Source organism: Artemia franciscana, chromosome 11 (assembly GCF_032884065.1).
Source record: "Artemia franciscana chromosome 11, ASM3288406v1, whole genome shotgun sequence".
Taxonomy (NCBI): Eukaryota; Metazoa; Arthropoda; class Branchiopoda; order Anostraca; family Artemiidae; genus Artemia; species Artemia franciscana.
Window position 1 is genome coordinate 7,420,371 of NC_088873.1, and position 25,552 is coordinate 7,445,922.

Genomic DNA, 25,552 nt, shown 5'->3' on the forward strand with positions numbered 1-25,552 from the left:
TTTACTTTACAAAAGGAGAAAGGGAGGATTTTACAGTGGGATTCGGTTATATAAAGCAAGGTATTTCGGAGCTTTTTTGGGGACAATAGTGATAGGTCGTTCTAGTAGTTGCAAACTGCAGCTTTTAATTCTACAGCCGTTTTTTGCTTGTTGGGAAAGTAGAATAATTCTTCCTAAAATTTTAAAATCGAGGAGGGTACTTTGATTTAATCTTTGGGAGAAAAGTAATTGATCGGGTGTAATAGTTCTAAATCGTAACTCAGTTATGTAGCCCTTTTTGCTTATTTAGAAACTAGAATGATTTTAGTAGCATTTTCAAAATAAGTCTCATGATAGGGAAATTAGAATGTGTGGGCTTAATGCTGACTAGTTTTATTACTTCAAAGGATACCGACAAGATGTATTGCAAAGATGAACTTTTTTCTTCTGTTTCTATAAGTATAACAATCATTCTTCTCAGTTAATTTTATGACTGTTCATTGTTGATGTAAGTTCATTGTAAAGGGGTGGTAACAGGGAGCTTACTATTAGTCATAAATTACAAAGCTTTATATGTCACAATTTTAAAACAAAAGCCTTTTGTTATCCAGCAACGGTCTCCAGAACTATTTACCAGTGTTGTCATATAAGATTTTTCGTTAATTATTACGGCTTTGTTCTGCGAAATGTACAGATATTAAGTTTCATAATTGTTACAATTAGTCTTAGTACAAAAAGAGAGTGGAATTGTGCAACTTTCCCAAAATGTGTTTGACTTTTTATTTGAGCGTGCTCAGACTTGATACCCAGATTCCAGAATGTTTACAAAAGGCTATCTTCATATTTAAAAGATACAGAAATAGGTAAAACACATATTTTCTCTTTACTTACTTCTTGTTTCCATCTTCTTTTTGGTTTTTCTCCACCACTTCATCAGTTGTTTCAATTTGCAAGAATTTAGGGGAGGTAGAGAGTCGGGATCTTTTTTTCATTTTTTAATGATGATAAAAGAAAGGGTTTTTCAAAATCTAGGAGGGGAGTGTTCTTTTTAGTGAAAATACCAAAAGAATGTATTTTTCAAAACCAAATCTGATTATTGCGCCTGCACTTCAAAATCTTATTAAATGCCATTTTGGATAAGCAGTGGAGGGAGAGCTTAGAGGAAGCAATGAAGGATTATTTTAGGCAGGCCCTAAAAAATCGCAATGAAAGTAACTTCGGTTCCTTTGTTTGATGTCATATTGCGTGTTGATTTGTTTCTTTAATGTTAACAGTAATAATGTTAAAATGGGAATTTGACTACTATGCATACCATCAGTGCCTACTTGTTTTCATTTTACGGAAGAGAAAGAAAAAGAATATTTTTAAACCTCTTTCGTATTTCTTCCTAAATCAAAGATATTAATTGAAAGGAATGTGATTGTTTGATTTAAAAAAAAAACTTTTTTATTTGTAAATTAATATTTTACTCTTAAATCGCCTTTACAAATAATTTTCGTTTAGACAACTTATTGAACAGTGTTTTAAGCAATGGTATGATTCAAAAATTGAGAATTATGATATTACTGTGGCTTTTTAAATTTGATTAAAAAAGAAAAAATGGCATAAGTAATCAAAACATAGCAAGGCAAGTTTTAGTTAGGTTTAAGTTAAGTTTTAAGTTAGTTTGATTTTTTCCCAGTATACAGCTCTAAATATTTGTTTCCTATTTTTAGAGGGGGGAGAGGGTAATTAGTGGCTTAAAAATTCGCTTTTCTGAAAAATGTTAATTGACACTAATATGTGTGGCGACATCAAAACACACGTAATTCATGTTGCCGAATGCGTATTATTACTTATTCATGGCATATTACATGTAAATATAATAAAATTTAATAATATAATATAATTTATATAATATATAATTATATAATATATAATTATATATAATATATTATTATTATATATAATTATTATATAATATATTATTAATGAATACAATATATATAATATATAATCATGAACATCGAGGAGTTTAGAATTTCATAATGTAGAAGACAAATGTAATTACCAGGGAAGTTGTTTAATGATAGTTTTTATGAGTAAGGGGCTAAATAATTTCGTCTCCACCAAAATACTTTAGGTAGTGGGTCATAGCGGGTCTGCATGCCTAATGTGTTGGGTACAATTTTTCTGCATATTATGTAATAAGAATTGTTTTCTAACTTCACACTGTCCAAATACTTTACCCCCACCGCTAATGTGCAAGTATATAACCCAAATTATATATTTTCCATCTATTATTCCCCTCCTTTTCTATATCTTTTGTTCTTTTTCTCCTATATCTTTAACCTCCCCTCAAATCTATATTGACTGTTAAAAGGGCACTAAAATTTGAATTGTCAATCGAATTAGCTGCTTTAAAAATTTCAATGATATTTCTAGCTATTATAGAGTCCCACTGCCTAAGATATTGCTTATATCCCTTTTTGAAAACCTGTATTCGTATAGTTGTTTTTCATTTTGAAACCCCTCCTAAACGTTTAATAAAAGGTATTATTTTTATAGATTTTCTGTCTTGTGAGGCAGGGGATTATCTCACTCTTGTAGTATTTTGCTTGAGAGATCGAGCCCAGTCCCTCTCTGCTTGGGGGCAAAGAATCGGAAATGGCCTAACACTACTCCTGTTACTGCCTGAACAGCCCTTTTCCAGGGGTTTCTTGTCATTTCTGAAGTACACAAGGGGTCTTGACACCTCTCAATCGATGTCCATGCCACAATAACCATTTAGCTCTTTATTTCCTCTTAATGTTTTAATTTTGTCGCCCAAATTTGAAACAAACCCCGGGCAAAACAAGTTGCATGTTTTAGTTACTTAGTTATTGTAAATGATGGATGATAAACTTTGTATCAATGGCAGGTGGTAGCAATGTATACTGCTTTTTAACTCAATAATGTGATAACATACATAATGTGTTTCGCTTCCGAATGGTCGAGTTAATTCCTCTTAGTGGAGTAAATTAATACGGTTGAAGTTTTTTTTTTTTTTGCCATGAAATCTGAAGGTCCCCACATTTCGCAAGCGAAACTGAACTGTCGCAAATTTTTTGGCTGTCAGATATTGGCCTAAATATGTACTTCCGCCACTTAGCCCAAATTTTGTTGAAACTTGGTGAAAAGGCCACTGATAAAGAAAAAAGAATAACGGCAGGATTGTGGACCATTTCGGTGGCCGGATTTCGCCATTTTCACGGAGTCAGGCCTAAATTTTAGAATGATATTTTCTTAATGGAGGAAGGGAATAGCCAAAAACAAGACTATTCTATTTCTGGTTTATCATCTGTTTTTGACGCCAATATGTTGAGTATAAGTCTTAACTTTGGCAACATGGTGAGGCGCTCAAGTTTCTCACGTTCTATATTTAAAAAGTCTTTCTATATTAAATCACTGAATCATGTAACGACGGTACCTTTGCTTAAAATTTTGAATTTTCAAATTATTTTTCCCTTTTTCGTTTCACGACAAGCATCTGGATGAAACGAACATTTTTTAAAAATTTTCTTCGTATGTCTGGCTTATCAAACATTTGCTTTCGAAAAGAAATTTCTTACCGAATATGTAATTTCATTTACCCTGCTAGTCTGGGCATGAGTTTTGGATTCCGCCTACGGAAGACCTCGGGCCTAAGTTATCCAAACGTATTCATTATTGAGGTCAATCCAGAAGTCGCTTAGCTAGAAAAGGGTGGCTATAGAAATTGTTCCGGGTACACACCTGGATAGATTTTGTGATAAGGTATTCTCCTCGGACAGACAAAGGTCCCATTTTTTCAGAAAGTAGATTAAAAAAGGGTCATATTTTATAAGTTTTTTTTTATTGTTTAAAAGATATATTGGCACAGTCATGTCTCAAGATCGTATCTGACATTTTCTCGGATCTGATATAACTGCAAAAACCGTTTACTGAGCTATTCTCAAAGAGAGGATTAGCAGAGTTATTTATAGATTGAGAGGTCAACGCGTGATAGAACCTTAAGCTACCCTGCTTCTCTTTCCTTGAGAATAACTTTTTTCAAGTTATCTCTTAAGCGTAGAAATATCAGATACAACCATAGGCGTGATACTTATCACTGTTATGTCTTTAGAATTATAGAAATGTTTGTACAATTCTAAATGTGTAGCTTGCTATTTCCGGGAATTGCACCGTCGTTACAGTTTCAAGTTTGGGGGAGGGGGCAGTTCACTTTGGGGAGGGGGGTAGTTTTAAGTATCTTTAATTTTACTATCGCTACAATTTTTAGGTGTAGGGGGGGGATTTATGCCTAGAACTTCTTTTTTATTTTCAGGAATGGTACTGTCGTTAAAGTTTTAATCAGATATGTGTTTTAAAGATAATTTATGTTGTATATTTGTTAGTTCAAATTACTATTTATTCCGTCAGTGACAATTGTATTCATGCTGATTTTTTTTTAAATAAAAGAGTTTACAGTTCTCCTCCTAATTCGTTTTCTGATTTGGAGTGTCTCCTATTTATATATCCTGCTCTTGTTTAAAACTATAAAAAAACGCAAGTGAGTAAAATATTCAAAACTAGAAGCAAAAGCAAATTATTGATTCGTCTTATGAGATTAATTACAATTGAGCTTTGTATCGCAACTCGACTTGAGGTATCTGACCAACTTTCACAGGGTAGATATCAGCGGCGTCAATTCACGAAAATGTAGGGGCGGGTGCAAAATGTATTTTTTCAAAGTGTAGGTCGGGGAGGGGTAAAATTGTGTTTATCAATCATTCTTTTTAATGAAGAAACAAAAAAGTCATTTTGTATTACCCCCCTCCCCTCCCCCCGAAAAAAGGATTTTTCAAAATCTAAACGGGGAATGTCCCCCCTCCCAATTGATGCTACTGGTAGAAATTAGATAAGCAGGAAAAAACGTAATTATCCCTGTTGTCAAGTTAATGCAGTTTATAAGACTTCCCGCTTTACAAGTTTTGGTTTTTCGTCATGTTTGGCAGCTCTGGCTTTTAGCTAGATTTTTTTATGCTTATACAATACGGTAATGACGGCAGCTGCCTTAGAACTTTCATCGCGTATTTAAGCAAGAGAAAAGAAAATCAATGACCCCCCTCCCTCTGGAAAGTCTCACCTGAAAATTCACTCCCCTCCCCCGAAAATTTTCCCTGCATGTAAAATAACGACCATATTTTGAAAGTAAAAGTATTTGAAAATTTAAGTTAGGATTATTAACTTACCTTTGGGGTGTTGTTAGATAATTAAATCCAGAAAGGGTGAACGAAAGCTTGTGTCAAGTATTTGTGTTCAGGGACCTCTGATTTCAGTCAGGGCAAGAAGCATTCGTAAGATTAAGAGGGCATGGGACGAGGGGATTATACCTAAAAACCATGCAACGGTGTGCTCAACAGCTTCTTAAATTTTTTGATGATCGGATTAACAGTGTAGTAATGTACACAGAACAGATAAGCACACATTTAATTTTAGATGTATAGATAAGTTGAGTTCTGCTCTCCGTTGGCTAGGGTTACAATTTTGGGGGGATTGTGTTTTATTAATAAATATTTCGTGTACCAAATAAATGACTTACAAGGCGCAATTATTTTCTAACGATGAATTTTTTAACAAGAACTGATTTAACTAGTATAAATCGAGGAAGTCAATAACAGGGGTGCCAACTAGGGGAAGAGGGAGGATTTGCCACCCAGGTTTTTTTCTCCCTTGCCTACCCTGTATTACAGAAAGCGCATTTTTACTCCCCCCTCCTGTACATCTTCTTGAATTGGTTCCCTGGTCAATGAATGGGAGAGAATGCTCCATTTGTGAACGAAAACCTTGTTGTTTTTTTTGTTTTGTTTTTTTCACTGGAACTATGTAATGTTCCAGGCTAGGACTGGATTACTTTGATCTAGATTTTATTTTCGGACACTTGTAATCACGTGATGATAATTTAATATATTTATGTAGTATGTGGCCTTGTCCAAAAATCCTTGGTCTGTATAGGTGTAAAAGTTTCACCACTGATTTTAGATTGAATAATAAGATGTAGGTTGCGTAGCCAGGATTGTATTTTCGAAGAATATGAGCTTTAAGTACCCTTTAATTATTCTTTTAATTACTTAAATTAAAAACAACTCCCCTTTGAAATATAATAGTTTGGCAAAAAATGATTTATAATCTGGTTTATTACTATGTGTCCCTGTTTTTCCTCACAATAGTCACTGGACGCACATTTTTTAGTTAATTTATTTGATCAGAATAATTTTTGGCGTGTATAACAGGCTTATGAGTAATTGAGAGAAAAAAGAATTTTCCATAATTTTCGCCATAAAAAGCAGAATAAATACAAAATGAGCTTGTTTTGAAATTGTTGACAATGGGAATGAAATGGGAGACATGACAAATGGTACGAGACACATATGTTCATCCAGTAGTTTAATGTGTACGCTCAAGTGGTAACCTAGTTTTCTTTCATAGAAAAGCCAGTATACTCTTGGTAAATGTTTTAAATTTATAAAAAAATGAACACCTATCAATGGAAATTCCTCTTGCCATTATGTGAAAGGTTGTTAAGCAAGGTTGTGTGAGCTTAAGGCTCTAAAGTAAGTAACTACATAACCTGCTTAAAAATATTCCAAGCTTTGGAAGAAATCTCCAAATCTAGATTTTATTCTACTAACTACAAAACTACAACTACAAAACCTGCAACTTCTAACTACAAAACCTGCTTAAAAAAATATTCCAAGCTTTGGAGGAAATCTTTTAATTCGGATAAGTTCGCGGAAAAACACTAAAAATGAACTTCATTCCGGTCCAAAAGCTAAAATTGACTGCGGGCATCTTTGGGTTAAAACGCCACATCCGTCCACCTCTTAGTCTGCCAGAGGCAAAATTTTTGAAAGGGCTTCTTAAAGACAGAAACAGAGGTCAGATTCTCGCCAGCTTTCGATAAACTATTACAGAAATTGGGTTGCCTCCGGGATAACAGCGAAATCTGGATGTGGAATAAGTTTTCCCCAAAATTCTAGATTCGGCCGTTGTTTTAAAGAAGAATCATAAATTGTTTGAAATTTAGCCAGGAAACCCCTCATTGAAATCGAGCTACGAAAAGGCCAAATTGTAAATTTGGCCGTTGTTTTCAAGAAAAAACATAAATCTCTGTAAAATTGAACTAGAAAATACTTTAAAAAATCTTGTAACATTGGGCTTAATTAAATTGTACTGGTATAGAAAGGATTTTGGTATTTTTTTAAGAATAGCAGTCAAATTACTGAAGCACAATGCATGCTGGTAGCCTAATATTGTTAAAATATTGTTAAAAAATTGTAGCCTAATATTGTTAAAAATTAAAAAAAATTTAGCATAAAGAAATATGAAACTTCTTAAAGACTTGTATTAATTTCAAAGGTATTCTTGGACCTAATAAAATATTTATTTCAGGATCTTACTACATGCTTTTTCTATTCAAACTGTGCATTTAATTTGTAAAAAAAAAAAAAAAAAAAAAAAAAAAAAAAAAAAAAAAACATGGTTCGAAAATCGCGGGCGTGTAAAAAAAAAATGACATCTACTCTTGTCTTAATTTACAGAACATGAGTTTTAATCCGTTTGCTGCTGTTGCACTTCTATTATTGCTACGAAATAACTAGTGAAAATTTACGAATTACTAAATATTCTCATAGCAGTTATCTGTTTTTCAACACAATCCACATTTAACAGTTTAACAGTACTTGAACCTTGAATACGCTTCCTGTTGAAAATTTTCTGTATCTCAACCGGATCTGGGGTTTTCAACGAAAAAGCTGGTGAGAGCTGTTTACAATCTACAGAATTGTTGTCTGTCAAACTTTTAGCCCTCAGTTTTTGTGTTTTGCGGAGAATCACAGTGAATTTCAGACTGAAGACGATTTTTACTGGGCTTTTCTTATCAAAAAACGTAAATGTGTGTGTGTTGAAACCTTCCAACACATGTCGTAAAAAAACATTTAGTTAGCTATAGTTGTACTACAATCAACTATAAGGGTTTTACCCCAATCCCCCCGTTTTCAGGACTACTTTGACCTTTTTCATCCACGAACCCTAGTTGAGTTTTCGCAGATTATGTCATTGAGCGGAGTCAGTGCGCTGTCACATTGAGAATGTTGCTGATGGATTTTAGACAAATATGGCCATTAGAGTATTTGAAAAGGAATTAAGTTAAGTTTCTCTGGAAGTTTTGGGAAGTAGTATAAAAATTATGAAGTTGTAATGATAGATAATGATGGCAAGTCTCTTAGACAAGGGCCCATGTTTAACTTTACAATATATTGCCACACAGACAAAAAGCAAACTTTCTTTGATTAGACCTTATCAAAACAAAGACTGAGTTGGCTATTTTTATTTAAGAATGAACGACGTTTCTTGACTACTATGGTCCCTGCAAGCATTCCTGCAGCGTGATCTGATCTCTGGGTCCCGTATTACCAAGCTAAGGTCAAATCCACTGCACCACCACAGGACTAACGTAAGGTGCTGAGTTAGCTATATATAACCCCAAGTTCTCTTTCAAACGGATGAGGTTGCAAGTGAACAGACTTAGTTTAGTTCCCGAATATGCTCTGGGGATATTTGGATATGCCATCTAAACTATATGGATTAGTTATCACCATTGTAGGTGGCACTACAGACAAAAAACAATAGCCAATCAGGAAAGGCGAAGTGTTAAAAGTATCATTGGTACACATCTGCAAATTCTAGAATTGTCTACACTGCCAGTTTTATCAATAGCCTATCTAAAGCTAAAAGATTGTGTTGAATTTATTAACAGACTGCACATTGGAACATTTTCAAGCAGCTTTGCCTGCCACCATGTGTGTAAAATACACAATTGTTTTGGTCTTATTTGGGCTCTTGGCTCTGACAGGTAAGAAATGTTTCACTACAGTTAGAAGTTTTTATTAATTTATAATAGGCTAGGCATAAGACTAATTTACATTATGTCATGCTACAATAGCCTATTATAAATCAATCCAGTTCCTTGTGATCTATAGCCTATAGGACACTATGGAAGAAATTCAAAATAAGCTCTTTACTCAGTTACCCTAAGAAAGACAAACATGAGGCCACATTAAGAAGCTTCATATGCCCAGAGTTAACTGCAAAATCAGACAAGACTTCTTTTGCCAAAAGATGATCAATGATTAGAACTTTTTATGTGAGTAGACCATGTCTTTGACATCAGCCAAAGGTTACCTAACCAACTAGCATACTCAGTAAAATTCTACTTTAGCTACTTTCAGCTGTCTTGGAAAGAGGCTAGCCTATGTGAGGAAAATGAAACCTTCAATAATAGATCCAGGGCTATAAAACATATTCTGGGAAGGTATTCCCAACTTCCATATTAATCCTCTTCTGATTTCTAAGTGTTAGAAATTTGTCTAGGCCTACTTGACAGGTTGAAGTTTTCCAATAAAACATTTTATGTTAATTTTCAGTAATATGTTTCTTTTTCTCTGGTTTTAGTTTTGAAAATATGATTCCTGTTGTTTGAGTTGAATTCTAAGTCATATTAATGTTTTTTTTTTTTTTATAAAATTTAGGAAATGTATTTTGTGGATCTTTGAAACCTCATAAATTGGGATTGAGCAAAGTTGTGATGTTGAAAATATTTTGTTGTAGGCTACTTCATTTAAGCAGAAGATCTATTTTGTAAGATTTCACTTTTACATCACAAAAAATTTTAAAGGTCAGGGCCCACCAAAGGGAGAAAGAGTAGAGATAGTTACCTCAAAATATCTTCCCAGGACATACTTTGGTCTGTAGACTATTCCCTGAAAGTTTCATTTTCATAACCTAACCCATTTCTGAGATAGCCAAAATTAGCTAAAGTAGAATTTTACCACATACTCTATAAGAAGTTGATATTGTGCAGCAGTATTTACTCTAAACCACAGAAGAATGATGTGCTTAAATTCTATCTATCCTACCACTTTCTTAGTTTGAAGACTTTTCACTGGGTCACAAACCTCTTTTCACATTTTGTGTAGTGTTTTAACTGCCAGTCTCAACAACAGATTAAACTTTAAACCTTATTTTGCTTAGAAATGACAGACTTTATAGTTTTAGTTTTCAAGCATGATTCAAGCAGTAAGAAGGGGGAATTGTTTTTGTTTCGATGTCCTTTGTGATTTAAAAAAGCTCTATTCTTTTCTGATTTCAAATCATATTATGTGAACAGAGTTTGTTATCAGCTATACAGTAAATGACAGTTTATTTGGATTTAATTTTAGGCTCTGCCAGAGCTGATGAAATTGATGACACTCTACCAACTGTCGAGGCAGACCTAGGCGCATCCAGAGAAGGATCTCGGACAGGTAAGAACATGACAATGATTTTGGGTTTAATCCAGTCCTTGCTTACTGCTATTAGGGTCAGAGTTGATAGAAATTTAGGCTTTAAAATTGGTGAAAATAATCAAGCTCTGGCTTATGTACTGTTTTCAGCCTTTTATTTTCAATACTTTTGAGTTTTGCATCATATTGGAATTTATCCTTTCTTTGGAGACACATACGAATTTTTCGACTTCAAATAAACACTTAAAAATGGTACAAGTATAACAAAGTTATACTTGTCATCTGGGGTTAAACAATGTTTTATTATTGTTTATAACCTATCTATTAAGCTGCAATTAAATTAAGACTAGGAAATCCAGTTAAAGTTTATAATCAGGCATATACAAGAATGCTGCAATTACTAGTTACTAGTATCACTGTTATTTTGAAACAAAAGCCTTGCATGGTTCAAAGTTTGTTTAACTGGAATCAATAAGACTTATTATTATCATTATTATTTAAGAATTAACGACGCTTCTTGACTACTATGGTCCCTGCATCGGCCCTGCAGTGCATTCCTGCAGCGTGATTCGATCTCTGGGTCCCGTATTACCAAGCTAAGGTCAAATCCACTGCGCCACCACAGGACATCATTAAGACTTACATGGTGGGAAAAAGTAACTTTGAAGCAGCTTTATATCTATGGCCTATGAGAGTTGGAAGTCATGTTGTATGTTTGAAAAATAAAAGAGCAAGGTTTGCAGCTTTAGAAGTAAAAGAAGTTAAGTAAAAAATGTTAAAATTTTCAGAAATGACAAACAAAGAAGTCAAGTCAAAATCTTGGATATTGGAAAAAATGTATTTTTTTTCATCAAAAGTAATATAATATATTGCTGAACGGAATTCAATATTTTTCTGAAAGTGTTTCTTTAAGCTAATTTGACATTAACACGTTTCTTGTTTAGGGTCTTGTTTTTTGAAATTGTCTTCCCAAAGTGACTGTCAGACAGCAGACATAAAAAAGACAATAAAAGAAGATATAGCATATGCTGGATTGTGAGGACAGGAGAAAAATGCGTGCCCATCTCCATACTGCAATTTGAAATCTCCTTATCTTATTCCCAAACAAAATCTTCTGAAGTTCTCCAGTGGTGATACAAAGTAGACTTTCAAAACCTGTGTATGAAATTTTTGACAATTTTAGTGAAACCTACTGATTCTGTAATAATGGAAGTTAGTTGCTTGGCTCCAGACTTCAGTTACTCATTGTATAAAAATCATGATTTTGGATTGGGTGGGAGTCACAAACTCAAAGGACTTTATTGTCAAACGCCTCATATGGTCATGTTAATCAGTGTCATATGATGTCAACCAAATGACGTTCTCAAAATTAATGGAAATTATTTCCAACAGCTGTATTGTATTGTATCATTTTAACGACGCTTCTTGACTACTAAGGTCCCTGCGGTGCATTCCGGCAGCATGATTCGATCTCTGGGTCCCGTATTACCAAGCTAAGGTCAAACCCACTGTGCCACCACAGGACCTTCCAACAGCTGAATCTAATTCTGACTCAAATTCAAGCGATTTTATTGTCAAACACCTTGCACGTTCATGCTGATTGATGGCAGTTCCTGTCACAATAAAAGATAAGGCACAAATTATTTAAAAATCACAGTCATAGCCATCATCATACAAATTTACATGCTAATTCGAAATATCACAAACAGACTCAAACTAAAACCTAAAACATTTAAATGTCAAACTATCTAAAAAAATTAAAATAGAATAACTCCCAAGTTCAAATGAAAGAAATAAACCTTTAAAATCAACAGTGAATAAAAAGAATAATGAAATAAAGCAAATAAATATGTGCAATTATTGCCGAGTTGGTGTAATATTAAAAACTTTGACAAACTAGGGAACAAAAGTATTTGTATAACGCATATGTTGTGCTCTTACTGGTCGAATTTTAGGTACCCATTAAGCTATTTGGCATGGAAACTGTTGGCGTGAAGGAATATGCTCATGTAGGAGGATTTCACGAAGCCACAGATTTGCCAGAATGCTGACACTTAACTTAAAACACAATTCATCACGGCGTTCCAAAAGAGTTATAAGCAAAAATTGTTTTAAAAGGGAGGAATAAGGAACTTTAGGGGATTTCGAAACTACCTGGAGAGCTCCGTATTGGATCCTTTCCAGGCGATTCTTCTCGTCTGAAGTCGGGCCGTAAGACTTCAGAACAAGCATATTCTACCAGCAGTCCGATGAACGTAAGGAAAATGCATAATAGGTGGGGGGTTGGGACACCATGATGAGCAAGGATTGTTAGATAGGATACCCAAGTTTGCTCATTTATTCATCTCCATGTCTATTTTTTGAACTACAGGTTATATGTGAGATATATTCCTAAAAATGCGATACCCGTGATGCTGTAACCTGAATTATTCTTTAAAACAGGAGATGAGTTGTCCCTCAGAAAAAAAGTTAACGCGTAAAATTTTTCGCGATTGACGATTATTTTGCCCTACTCAGTTTAGCATGATAAACCTGCCATTACTCTATCTGCCTGACTTGAAACACTCTTTTCACACTGTACCAGCATCATCAGCTCATCTCAATCATCAGCTCATCTCAATCATCAACTCATCATCAAATCATCAACAAACTTAGTCATCTGACCCATCATTTGCCAGCTCATTTATAACCAAAAAAGTAGAGGACCTTAAATTATTCCCCGGGAACTCCACAGTAGATTGGCTGGAGGTTAGAATAGGCTAATTTGTACTTAGTTTTTTTTACTTTTACCTGAAAGAAAATTTTCAACTATTCTTACCAAATATGTAGACTGATTATATAGGTCAGCTTAATCTGGTCTTAGTTTATCTTTAAATTTGAAATTGAAATTAGCGTAAATTTGAATATTAAATGAGGTAAAGTCATTTCTCAAAGGATTAAGGAATAAAAAAGTTTCAAAAATATCTAAAAAAAAAGGTTGTGTAGTCAAACAGAGATAAGGATTTATTATTTCATCGCCTAGAGTTTGAAAATGCATCACTATTTAAGAATAGGTCTATTTAAGCTGCAATCTAATTTAAGGCTAACATTACTTATCTAGAATCTTACATTTGAAACATTTATTAAATTCCGTTTGATTGATATTTTTAAATTTATTTGAAAATTTAAAGTTCTTTTAAAGACCTTTTGAAGGTTGAAAAACCGACTTTTTTTTTTTGCAGCCCTTGAAAATGTTGGCAAAGGCCTTCTTTGTTTTGTAGTTATAATGCTAGTTTAAACATCTATTTGATAATTCGTTTTTTGGTCTTAGATATTTCATTAAAAAACGTGCTCTATCTAATGAACAATATTCTTTTGCACATCAGCTTGTTTAAGTTCATGATTTAGTCAAGGCTGATAAGGATACTTTCATTGTGGGTCATCAGAACATGAATAACTTTAAAGCATAAAATATGAAAATGTGACCGTTGACACGTTAATATTCATTAATTCTTATATGATCTATCATTTGCCTCCATTTTTCTGTAGTTTTTTTTTCTTTTTTTCTTTTAGAACAAATTTTTTATTTACAACTAAATATGAATAGTGTTAATAGACGAAAACACAAATGCCTTCTGGCATAATTAAGCGCATCACCTGTTACAAAGAAAAGAGAAAATCATCATGCAGAATATATTTTGAATAATTTAAATTGCTTCATCTTACAAAAAAAAAAAATGTGTTTCTATAATACATTAAAAAACTGAACCCTATCACTGCACTCTCGAATAATGACCTTGATGATGAATGTGCAGAAGCTAATACACTGAGGATGATAGTTTACTATATTCCAGAAATTTAATATAAAAGTTAGTAAAAAGTTAATTTTCAATTATTCCAGCTGATAATTTGCTCTCACCTAGAACAAAAGATTAAATTTTTATTGAATACTATTAACTTTTTGTCGAACCCAGAACTCTAAGTTACCATAATTAGAATAATTATTATTGTTCTTCTTGTTCAGTTTTGTATATGAACCAATATAAAGGTCCTTTCACTGCTTTGGAATGGTCTTTAGGACAGCTATTGTGTTTGATATGAAACAAACAAGGTTTATTAGGTCGTCTTCTTCCTTAGGATATTCACACTGGTGGCCAGTAATTACCCACAACAACCCTCCCCCAACAAAAATCTTTGTTTTACCTCTGGGGATCATACATAGATTTTTACCTCCGCCCTCCCCTTGCCTCTCCCTTAGAATTAATTTTGTATTTATATAATGGCTCAATGAGAGCTGGGATGTTTTGGCATTAAATTGCACCCTTTGAGGTATCTACCTCCCTCCCAAACTACAAAACAATTAGAGAACCCCATTGTAGAAGTTTGAGTGCCTTTTTAAGTTGTAATTTATCCATTGTTTACAGATAGTATTTGTTTGTGGGAGAGATACGAAAAATTTTTGTGGGGGTTTTCTGCAGGTGGGGACTATATGGGGAATTTTCTGTGGGGAGTTAAATTTTTGGGAATAATTTCCTTTCAGCGAGGATGTATTTTCTGGGGGGGGGGGTAAGTGCCTAAAACGATTCACACTATGTTTAAGATGATAGCTTTGGTTTTAGGGGGAAAATGATGTAAATGATAGTCATAAAGTTTTGATTATCTATTCTTATTTTCAGATGATGAACTGTTAAAAAGAGAAGAAGAAGCAATCAAAATAGATGGCCTTAATGTCGCTCAGGTCAAAGAATTACGTGACAAGGCAGAGAAATTTGCTTTTCAAGCTGAGGTGAATAGGATGATGAAGCTGATTATTAATTCACTATACAGAAATAAAGATGTAAGTAGTTCAAATTTGACCATTTTTTTTTCTTATATTTCTTTACTGTTTATGTTTCATTATTATTTCTACTTTTACTGCATTCAATGGTTACCCAGTAGTTTGATTCTCCTTGTTAGCTAACAACTGCAATAACGAAATTATTGCCATGTTGTATTCAGTTAAGCAGTAAGAATTTTGATTTTGAAAGCACAATTCAGTTATGCCGCTGATTCTGTCAACTCCACTCTTGCGTTTTTCCTCCCTGCCAAAACAACTTGGAAGCCAAATTTAATCCTAGACTGACTAGAAAGAGTGGCTCTAGACATTTACTTCAAAGACAATCTCTCTTCAGCACCAGAAACGTATAAGTTAACATGGTATTCATGTGAGGCTGTACTACAAGCCTTATTGATTATGTTTTTTGTAAATTAATCAGCACCAGAAACATATAAGTTAACATGGTATTCACGTGAGGCTGTGACTACAAACCTTATTGATTATGTTTTTTTTGTAAAATAATCAGCACCAGAAACATATAAGTGAACATGGTATTCACGTGAGGCTGTGACTACAAACCATATTGATTATGTTTTTTTGTAAAATAATCAGCACCAGAAATATATAAGTTAACATGGTATTCACGTGAGGCTGTGACTACAAACCTTATTGATTATGTTTTTTGTAAATTAATCAGCACCAGAAACATATAAGTTAACATGGTATTCACGTGAGGCTGTGACTACAAACCTTATTGATTATGTTTTTTGTAAATTAATTAACTATAGACCTTACTGTCATGTTAATTGTAGATGTATCAATTCTCACTTTTCTGTATTGAATATTCAAAAAAAGTCTTGTATATACAAACTGCTGTGTTTTGGAGTATCATACGGAAAATATGAAACGATTTAAGGTATAATTCGATACTGCCAGTATAGAATTATACTCGGGGTGCAGGAAAGTCTTAAGAGAGTATGAATTGACTGGTATTGATAGTATAATGTCCTATTGCGCAAAATGCTAGTGATACTTCCCAAGACAAAATATTGTTAATTTTTTTTTGCAAGTGAATTTGAATTAATGGTTCTTTGACCCCCCCCCCACACACTGCTCTAGCCGTCACTAAAATAGTGGCGGCAAAGCAAAACGAAAGTTATATTTGATCATTTCTTCTGGATTTAAGTTTGACATAGTTCTTGTAATTGCTGTTTATTTTAATTCTAGAGTCTTCTTTAAACTAATTTACGCTCATCTCGAGCTCTTTCTAATTTATCCACCTTTTACTTTTCATGGCCCTTTTCTCATATCTTTGAATTCATTAAGTTTGTTTGCTTCTCAATTAAAAATAAACTCATGAATAATTGTTCAATGTCGTCAATGAACATTGAATTTAATCTATGAACGTGTTGATCAACCTTAATTTCATTATTTAGCTTCAAATTTCCTTTTTTAATTTCGCGTCCAATCTGCGAGGAGTTGTTTCTTTTATTAATATTCTAAACTAGCTGGGTGACACTGACACCGACCCTCCTACAATACCTATGCGGTGCATGTACTTATGTCTTGTAGTCTCCTTTTCTACCGTTCTTTTTCTAAAAACCAGATAAATTTTAGAAAAAAAATGTTGTACAGACGACGTTGGCTAGTATTTGACATATATGATTATTGAGGCTTTGGATAGAAAAATAAAGCAACAACTACACTCCTTGACATTTTAAATGGATTCAAAAGAGTTGATAGTTGATAATCAACAGAGTTGATTATGCTATTGTAAACTGTAGACTGCCAGAATCAGCACAAGATACTAGGGTATATAGGAGTGCCGTCATTGATGTTAAAAGGTAAAGATCCATTAATGGCCTCATTATGAATCCATAAAGGTCCATTAATGGCCGTCTCCTCTATCCTCTATTAAGCCAATGTGCCTTAGTAAATGCGGCACTATCTCAATGGCGCTCTGCCTCATGGCACTATCTGACACTCTGACAATATCTATGTGGTGCATGTACTTATGTCTAGTAGCCTCTCTGCTAAGGGTAATGAAATATACTTTGTTCCAGCAATGTCTACCTCCTCTATCCTCTATTAAGCCAATGTGCCTTAGTAAATGCGGCACTATCTCAATGGCGCTCTGCCTCATGGCACTATCTGACACTCTGACAATACCCCTGCGGTGCACATACTTATGTCTTGTAGTCTCTCTGTTAAGGGTAATGAAATATACGTTGTCCCAGTAATGGCTGCCTCCTCTATCTTCTATTAAGCCAATATGCCTCAATAAATACAAATAGTAGATGCAGATCCTCCAGAGGAATTCATCTCATTTTCTAACTAACTTTTGTAAAAAAAAGTGTAAGATACGTTGTTTTATTTTGATCATGATTACGTCTTCTATTAAAGTTACTTTTCCTTAGCAGCTTTTTGCTATTTTGTTTTTAGTATTTAGATTCTAAAACGAATCGACGATATGCTAAGATGGTTAGACGAAATTTTCCTATAAATCAATAGTTAAGGTTCAGTTTTATCAATCTATCGAATTGTATTTTTAAAGCTTGTGAAAATTGGTTGAAAATCATTGGAAATAGATTTTTTTTTTTCAAAGCAAGTTTAGATCGTTCTGTGATAACAAGTCTAAGTAATACCATAACTCTGACTCGGTGTGTGGATAGATCTGAAACTAAGAATCCAATGGTATAAATATCATGTCCTTTCTGTGCCAGCTATAGCAGTAGACTTGCTGCAAGATTGTATTTTTCAAAGGGAATATAAACATTAAGGTTCTGATACGAGTCGAATTTCGCTTCGCCAGCCGGATTTCGCGTCTACTCGTTCGAAGGGATCTCTTGATTTGATGGAATATTTGGGTCGTTCCTGTCGTAGGTCCAAGTAGAAAAATTCGTTTCTCAGACTGAAAAAATAGTTTTTACAATAAATGCAAGATTCCTGTTAATGAATGGTGGAAACAGAGTATTTATATTCTTATTTGAATGTGTAACTTTAACCTTATCGAATTGTAACCTTAAGCTTGTCGAATTGTAACACCTTATCGAATTGTAACTTTAACCTGTGTAACTTTAACCTTAGACTCACAAAGAAACAAAGTTGTCCTGGCAATTTAGTTGCCTAATTGAGTCATTTTGTTGAGTTATATGTTGAGCTAAAAAGATGTAATTTTTATTGTAATTTTTATTTTATTTGTAATTTTACTAGGCAGCATCATGCACAGGTTTTCAGTGTTTTTTTTTCTTAATAACGACAGCAGCCAACGTAAATTGATAGTAAGACTTTTTTCAGAATGACCAGAATAGCCATTGCTGAAGCAAACAATTGTGGATATAAATTGTGGCAACTAAACAATTGTGACAATTGTGGCAACTTAAGTATCTAATTGATCACAAATATTCTTTACTGTAGTAATTTTTTCGCGAATTTAGGAAAGTAGCTATCTGCAATAAAGTACCTACTTTTTAGATTTAACTTTTTTAGGGATACCTGTTGTTTTTGCTTGACAAGATTTACTGTCCTCTTTCAGAACTTAACCTAGTCTTAGTCCATCTCCAACATTACTGTAAACCTGGGCAGGGAAATGCCCCTTCTCTCTTTATTTTTGCTCTCAGTCGCTCCTTATCTCTGTTTAATTTGTGTTTTTCTTAAAGTTTTTGAGCATCTTTCTAGCTTAAGGAGCATAACTAGAGGCAGTATACAAGCTGACAATGAATTTTGTTTCAGATATTTTTGCGTGAATTGATCTCAAATGCTTCAGATGCACTTGACAAAATCCGTCTTTTGTCTTTAACAGATAAATCGGTACTATCAGCCACTGAAGAATTAAGTATTAGAATCAAGGTAATTTCTCTTTTTTATTTGTCGTTGTTTCTTGCTTTTCTTTTTTTAATATAATCGCATTCTAAATTCTGCTTAGTGTGTATAGTAATTGTAAGATTTAAAGAACGCTCTGTGGCCATAATTCTATCACCTGTTTTGGTTTTGACAAGTTTTTGCTTCTTTTCTGCTTCGCCAAGAGGCTTTGGCCTGGTGACTTTCAAAGATAATAGCTTCGCTTTTTATTTTCAAATTTGCTGTAAGAAAGTGCTGTTTTTTGTGAAAAATTGCCAATTACCTAAAAGTCCAATTACCAAAAAGTCCAATTACGAAAAAAGTAAATTACCAAAAACCAAAAAGTCCAATTACGAAAAAAGTAAATTACCAAAAAGTCCAATTACCTAAAAAGGGCATTAGTACTTTCAATTTCTAACTCAATGAGCCTCTTCCCAAGTTTCTACGACCACCGTTTCTAATAAGAAGTGGCTAGAGGGAAGGGGATTAATAAACAAATACATAAAAGACGCTTTACTGTTTACGAAATGCTCCCCAATTGTGTTCACACTTATAGATTTACTTTTTAAGAAACAGGTGGAATTGGGAACTTAAAAAAAGCTCCCAGATTCAAATTTGAACTGTAGTTTCTTAAAAATTGAATTATACACTCGGAAATTTTCCATATTCAAGGCCATGATATGACCATTCTGAGCAGAGGTTAGAAAGTTGGAAGTTGAAAAAAAAAAACAGATCCGCTTCTGATATCATTGACATAGAATAAATCGAGTAAGGTATACTAAAACATTTACTATTAAGTACGGGTCTTAAAGAATATTGTTAGGCTCATGGCTCAAATTCAAATCCTGACTGATGCGTGGCCTGTTCGGTCAAGGCAGTTTTATCAAGTCCATAAAAACTGGGTGGCAAAAATCAAAAAGAATGTTTGGGTAATTTTAATGTACTAGATGCGATTGTATATTAAAAATTATTAATCATAGATGCATCTTCTTATATAGAAAGAGCAATGAAGATTGTAGTAATATTTTATGATTTAAGTCTAATAAAGTTTCTAATAAAACTTAAAATGGAACAAAGCAAAATTTTCTCAAGAAATTTTAGTTTTTTGTTTTTTCTGTTGTTTTTTTTCATTAATACATTATGCCACTTGCAAAAATCATAAAATATCAGGGATATTTTAGTAACTCTTCTTCTCTGTTTCAGCTTTCTTCTTATTATTTTTTAAAAGAAAATAAATAATCAGATATGCTTCGAAATTATTAAATTATTTTCTGTAAAAAACGAATCTTCAGGCGCTTTTGTGTTACTTGTTTTTAAGTATTTTTGTTGCTGTTATAATCAACAATTTTATTTGTACGCATTTTGGTCTTATTTATTACACCTCCTTATTTGTTACAGTTACTCAAATTTTGTATATTTTAGGCTGACAAAGATAATCACATTCTCCATATAACCGACACAGGTATTGGAATGACAAAAGCCGATCTAGTTAACAATTTGGGTACTATAGCTAAATCAGGAACTGCTGAATTTTTAAGCAAATTAGCTTCGGGTGAAAATAATGCGGAAGCAAGTGATCTGATTGGTCAATTTGGCGTTGGTTTCTACTCAGCTTTCTTAGGTGAGATATCTCTTTATTTTTAATTTATTTTTTCATTGCTCAAGTTTGAGATCTTTACTCCTAATATATTATGTCTGATTGGGATATGATGATATTTTCTAAATTTTCCCCAAAATAAGCTCGGCCGAAAAATCATTTTTCACTTGCTTAGTTTTCTAGATTAAGTTTTTAAAAAGCAGGAATCCAAACTATGATTTTACGAGACAGATCGGCAAGGCCGTATCCAGGGACGGGGGATTACCGTGTGTGAACCCCTCCTTCCCTCGCACTTTTAATAAACGCTTTGGGACACAATCTAATAATTAAAATTCGCCGCTAACCCCCCTCATAAACCAAATAACCAGCGACACCAGGACTTGAACTGTAACATTATTTGTAATTTATTTTTTCATTGCTCAAGCTCGAGATATTTACTCCTAGAATATATATCTGATTGGGATACGATGATATTTTCTGAATTTTCCCCAAAAATAGCTCGGCCGAAAAATCATTTTGCACTTGCATGGTTTTCGATACTAAGTTTTTAAAAAGCATGAATCCAGACTATAATTTTACGAGACAGATCGGCAAGAGGGGATTACCGTGTGTGAACCCCTCCTTCCCCTGCAATTTTAATAAACGCTTTGGGACACAATCTAATAATTAAAGTTCCTTATTGGACGCCAAGAAGAGCGAAAATTAATTAAAATAAACTCCATTGAACGCCGGGTTAATTAATTGCAATAAGTTACATCATATGGCGTTTTTGAATATTTATTGTTTTTTTATGAATCTGTAATACTTACGTTTTCTGTAGCTCCCAATTGTCCTCACAACCCACTTTTTCTCCCAACAGTAAGACAAAACAAGAGAAGATAACGAGGAAATTTGTTAAGACGTCAATAGCAACACCAAATCGACCGCACAGCTAGGCGTGAACATTGTTAATAGAGGCGCCTAAGATTCCACCTTTCTTCTTTAATTCTATTTCTTTAAAATAGATCTATCTATTTTCTTCTTTAACTATAGGATTGGTTGATTTAGAGCTCTGTTTGCGTGTGTTCAGAAAGCTTTGAAGCAGTTTTTTTTTATTCACGAACAAAAACACAAAGGTACAATTTTACAACAAAAAAGCAGTAGCAGAAAAGGAAACAGTTGGTTTAATTATGTTTTCGGCTTATAATTGATTAATTGAAGATCGTGTCTTACTTGACAATTATTACTTAAAAGGCGGGAAAAAATAGTGACTGCAGGAGGTAGGTTAATTATAATGTTTAATTCCTAAGCATTGAACGTCTCTAAAGTACACTCTTTAGGTTCAGGAAGTCAATCGACCTCTATATCGATGTTATTTTTTAAACAAAATTATCACAGTTTCTTGAAAATGCCCCCCCCCCCCAAAAAAAAAAAAACAAACTAAATTTCAAACCATATTTGACTAAAAAAAAATCTTAGGCTGGAGAGTGGCATAGTCCGTTAAAGCTTCCGAAAACGGATGAATTTTCTGAAAAAAAATCTGCAAAATCGAACAATATCGTCTTTTTTTTGGGGGGGGGGGGGTAGAACAGGACGTAATTCCAAAAATCCTACATACATGCCTGATCCTTAGGATACTCATGAGTGTAACGTTTAGTAAACAATTTCACTCTAGTGATCGATCTGAATAAACAAAAGTTACATTTTCATTGATATACTTTTTATCATCCCTCTGCCGCAAGATAAGGATTTTTTTTTGAAAAACTGCTGAAATTCTATGTAAAATGACAGCAAACGTATAATAGCAGAGTGGATTAATACTCTCTGGCAATTTGGGCCCTGGGGTTCGATCCTAGCTGCCGAAGGGTTCAGTGGTATACTTGCTACCTGTCCCTGTAAAAAAGACCCAGTAATTGACCACTCCCTACGCAACATCAATGGCTCTAGAGGATCTTCACACTTATATTTTAAAATTGGATTCGATGTTGACTAGCGGAAATAGTCCTCAATAGCCGTATGCAACACCTTTCATCCTCTAAAATGAATTTAGTTAGCTTTGAATAGTAGGACAAGCAGTAACATTGGAATTCGTCGTGATTATAGTCAGACTAGACACAGAGCTTGTTTTTTTTTCCAAACACCTTACCCCCCCCCCCCTGGATACAGCCCTGTCATATAGCAACCTGTTTTTCCAGTGTCTGTCAGCCATCCACATCAAAATTGTTAACTCTCAGATTTGTAAAACAATTATAATCTCTCACCATTCACAAGATGTAAAGTTCCGGTCTGGAACAGTCTTACGTACATACATACTTATCTATATAGACTTATTTCATTGATACATTTCCTTATTAGCCCAAGGATCCCTAAATCTGTTCTCTGGTGAGCTTACGACGGGCTGACATGACATGAAAAAGAAGAAAACATATGCTGTTTTGTGAATGCCTGAGAAAAAATGGCTTGCCCCCCTTCCCCACGCATGAAACCCTATGTCCCAACTAAGCAATTTTAACTAAATTCCAAGGATATAAAGTGGGAGTAGGAGATGAATTTACTAAAATGTTCTTTATCCTAAGTTGAGGCCAGTTTTCATTTAGTGTTGTAGATACAAAACAGAAAGAAAGGGGCCAATGAACCTGGAAATGTGCGTTTTCAATAAAATGCGAAAAAACTCGTGTTTCCATTTACTAATTGAATTGGTGTTGGAGAACCCCAAATAAAAAATGCTTTTCGGTTTCTTCAGAGGCCTATATGCTTAGTAGCCTTTGGTCCGCAAAAACGTCGGTGTATCATAAACTGTTGAATTTTCTCGGTCTTTGTTCGAAAATCAGCCTTTAAGTTTAATTTTCAAAGAATTAAGCCTCAAAAATGAATTTTCTTTATGTATTCAAAGAAAGATGATGCCTACTCTACCATAAGGGGCTCCATGAAGAGACCCGGGGTTGAAGAAGAAGGAAGAAACATTGTGAGGAGCTTCTCCGAACCCTCTACTACCCCATAGATACAAGTCTCTGAAATGCTAGTGATGTCAATATTGTAATTATTTCCTAATGTTTGTTAATTATTCTAGTCGCTGATCGAGTTGTTGTGACAACAAAGAATAACGATGACAAACAATATATATGGGAATCGGATTCGAACCAGTATTCCATTGTGGAAGACCCTCGTGGCCCTACTCTGAAGCGTGGCACTCAAATCAGCCTTCATTTGAAAGAAGAGGCGTGGGACTTCCTTGAAATAGACACAATTAGGAATCTAGTTCAAAAATACTCTCAGTTTATCAACTTCAATATCTATTTGTGGAGCAGCAAAACAGAACAGGTACTCTTGCTTTTACTTTTCTTTATTGTGTATCCTCTTAAACTTGTAGCTCTCCCCCCCTCTCTCTCTCTCTCTCTCTCTCTCTCTCTCTCTCTCTCTCTCTCTCTCTCTCTCTCTCTCTCTCTCTCTCTCTCTCTCTCTCTCTCTACATCTCTCTCTCTACCTCCCTTTTTTTTTCTCGCACCCATTAAAATACATACGTTATCCTACATACACTGCACTCCCTTAAAGTAATTTGCGAATTGCTTCACAACTTAAACTTATAAACGTATCTGTGTTGGAAAAAAAATGTTTTCCTAAACCAATGTTTAGACATTTGAAGAAGAAGGAATCATTTGGTCATGAAGGGAGCAGCAAAATAGAGCAGAATCTCTTTTAGAGCTTTGTTTTATGGATTGGACTTTGCATAACTTGATCCTATTAACTGGTTTTGCTCAACTTGTCGACTTTTTAATTAGTATATTTATAACTTAGATCACTTCGATATCTATGAAGTCCAATCAATTTTTTCTCCCCTCCTTTTCGCTTATATTCAAAGATTCGGGCGTTTTGTTTTACTTTTTAGTCCATTTTGAAAACGAGCTTCCTTTTTTCATTCTTCTTAAACTGCCATCTTTTGCATAATTCAGAAAATTTAAACGTTCTTTCATTCTGAAAAATGGCCGTGAGAAAACGGTGCAGTTTTCCAGCTTTATGGTAAGTTTAGAAGGTAATGGAATTCTTAGTCAATTTTCTATGTAAATTTGTTCTAAATGATAATTATAAAATATATTCAGGATTAATGCAAAAAGAAATTATTTAAGAAAACAAATACTTGAAATCAAAAATTTTATTTTAGATAAATCTAATTTAAAAGCTGTTTAACGCTTGATTTCTGTATTCCTGATTTGACGCATGTTCTGACCATTAGATCCAAAATGGGTAATCATTTTCTGGGTTTTCAGTACTTACTTAAGTCCCATCCATTCTCACGGGACGTTTTGGGGCCACTCCTTTTGACAGGGCATGAACTAGGGCTCGGTACGTTGTTCTATTGTGTGCAGCTCGAGTCAACTCTACGATGCGCTTTCGGTCGAAGTTTTCAGTCCACCTCTTGCAAGGTTTTCCTCGCGGTCGAGATCCATCTATGGTTCCTTCGAGGGAGATTTTTGGTAGACGGTCGTGGTCTATTCTCTTGACATACCCGAGCCTTTGCAGTAGTTGTCATGGGTTTTCAGTGGCTGTCATAAAACCGTCTTATGCTTCTAGTTCCACTCCCCCCTCCCTGTCCCATGACAAATCTCGGTCCTGGATTCAAGTTTTTTGTGTTTTTGGTGACTCAGAGCCATGGGTGTCTACGACTCTCCAGTTAGAGCCACAAAAGGCTACTGGTGCCAAGTATTACGTGTTACCGATGGAGAATTTACGGATCAAAAACACTAGATACATTTTACCGTCCATGTGCATTCTGAACACTGCTGATGAAACATCTAAATCTGTGATTCGCAACTTGGGGTGGAGACCACACCGACGGGGTATGATAATATTTTTGTGTGGCATAGGCATGACGGGCACCCTTCGACTGACTAAACTTTAGAGACTTCATTTTGAAAAAAAAAATTCCAGTTGAATGACGTCACATTCAAATGCATTTAAAGAGCAGAAATAATACATGATAGTACTGGAATGACTTTATATATTGTATAAAAGGTGTTGTTTTCAGGCAATATTTTTCATTAG

The 25,552-nt window shown here is 34.2% G+C and overlaps 1 protein-coding gene across 2 annotated transcripts in view; it reads left to right on the forward strand.

Annotated features, from left to right (window-relative positions):
- Positions 1 to 8,651: 8,651 nt before the first annotated feature.
- The window catches only part of LOC136032747 (endoplasmin-like), a 48,989-nt gene continuing 32,088 nt past the window's right edge, over positions 8,652 to 25,552 (forward strand). For both annotated transcript variants that reach the window (XM_065713082.1, XM_065713080.1), the window contains exons 1-6: positions 8,652 to 8,872; positions 10,239 to 10,322; positions 14,957 to 15,117; positions 18,829 to 18,945; positions 20,359 to 20,557; positions 23,583 to 23,833. In XM_065713082.1, coding sequence (XP_065569154.1) covers positions 8,818 to 8,872; positions 10,239 to 10,322; positions 14,957 to 15,117; positions 18,829 to 18,945; positions 20,359 to 20,557; positions 23,583 to 23,833 — 867 coding nt within the window. In that variant the 5' untranslated portion in view covers positions 8,652 to 8,817. The remainder of the gene's footprint in view (positions 8,873 to 10,238; positions 10,323 to 14,956; positions 15,118 to 18,828; positions 18,946 to 20,358; positions 20,558 to 23,582; positions 23,834 to 25,552) is intronic.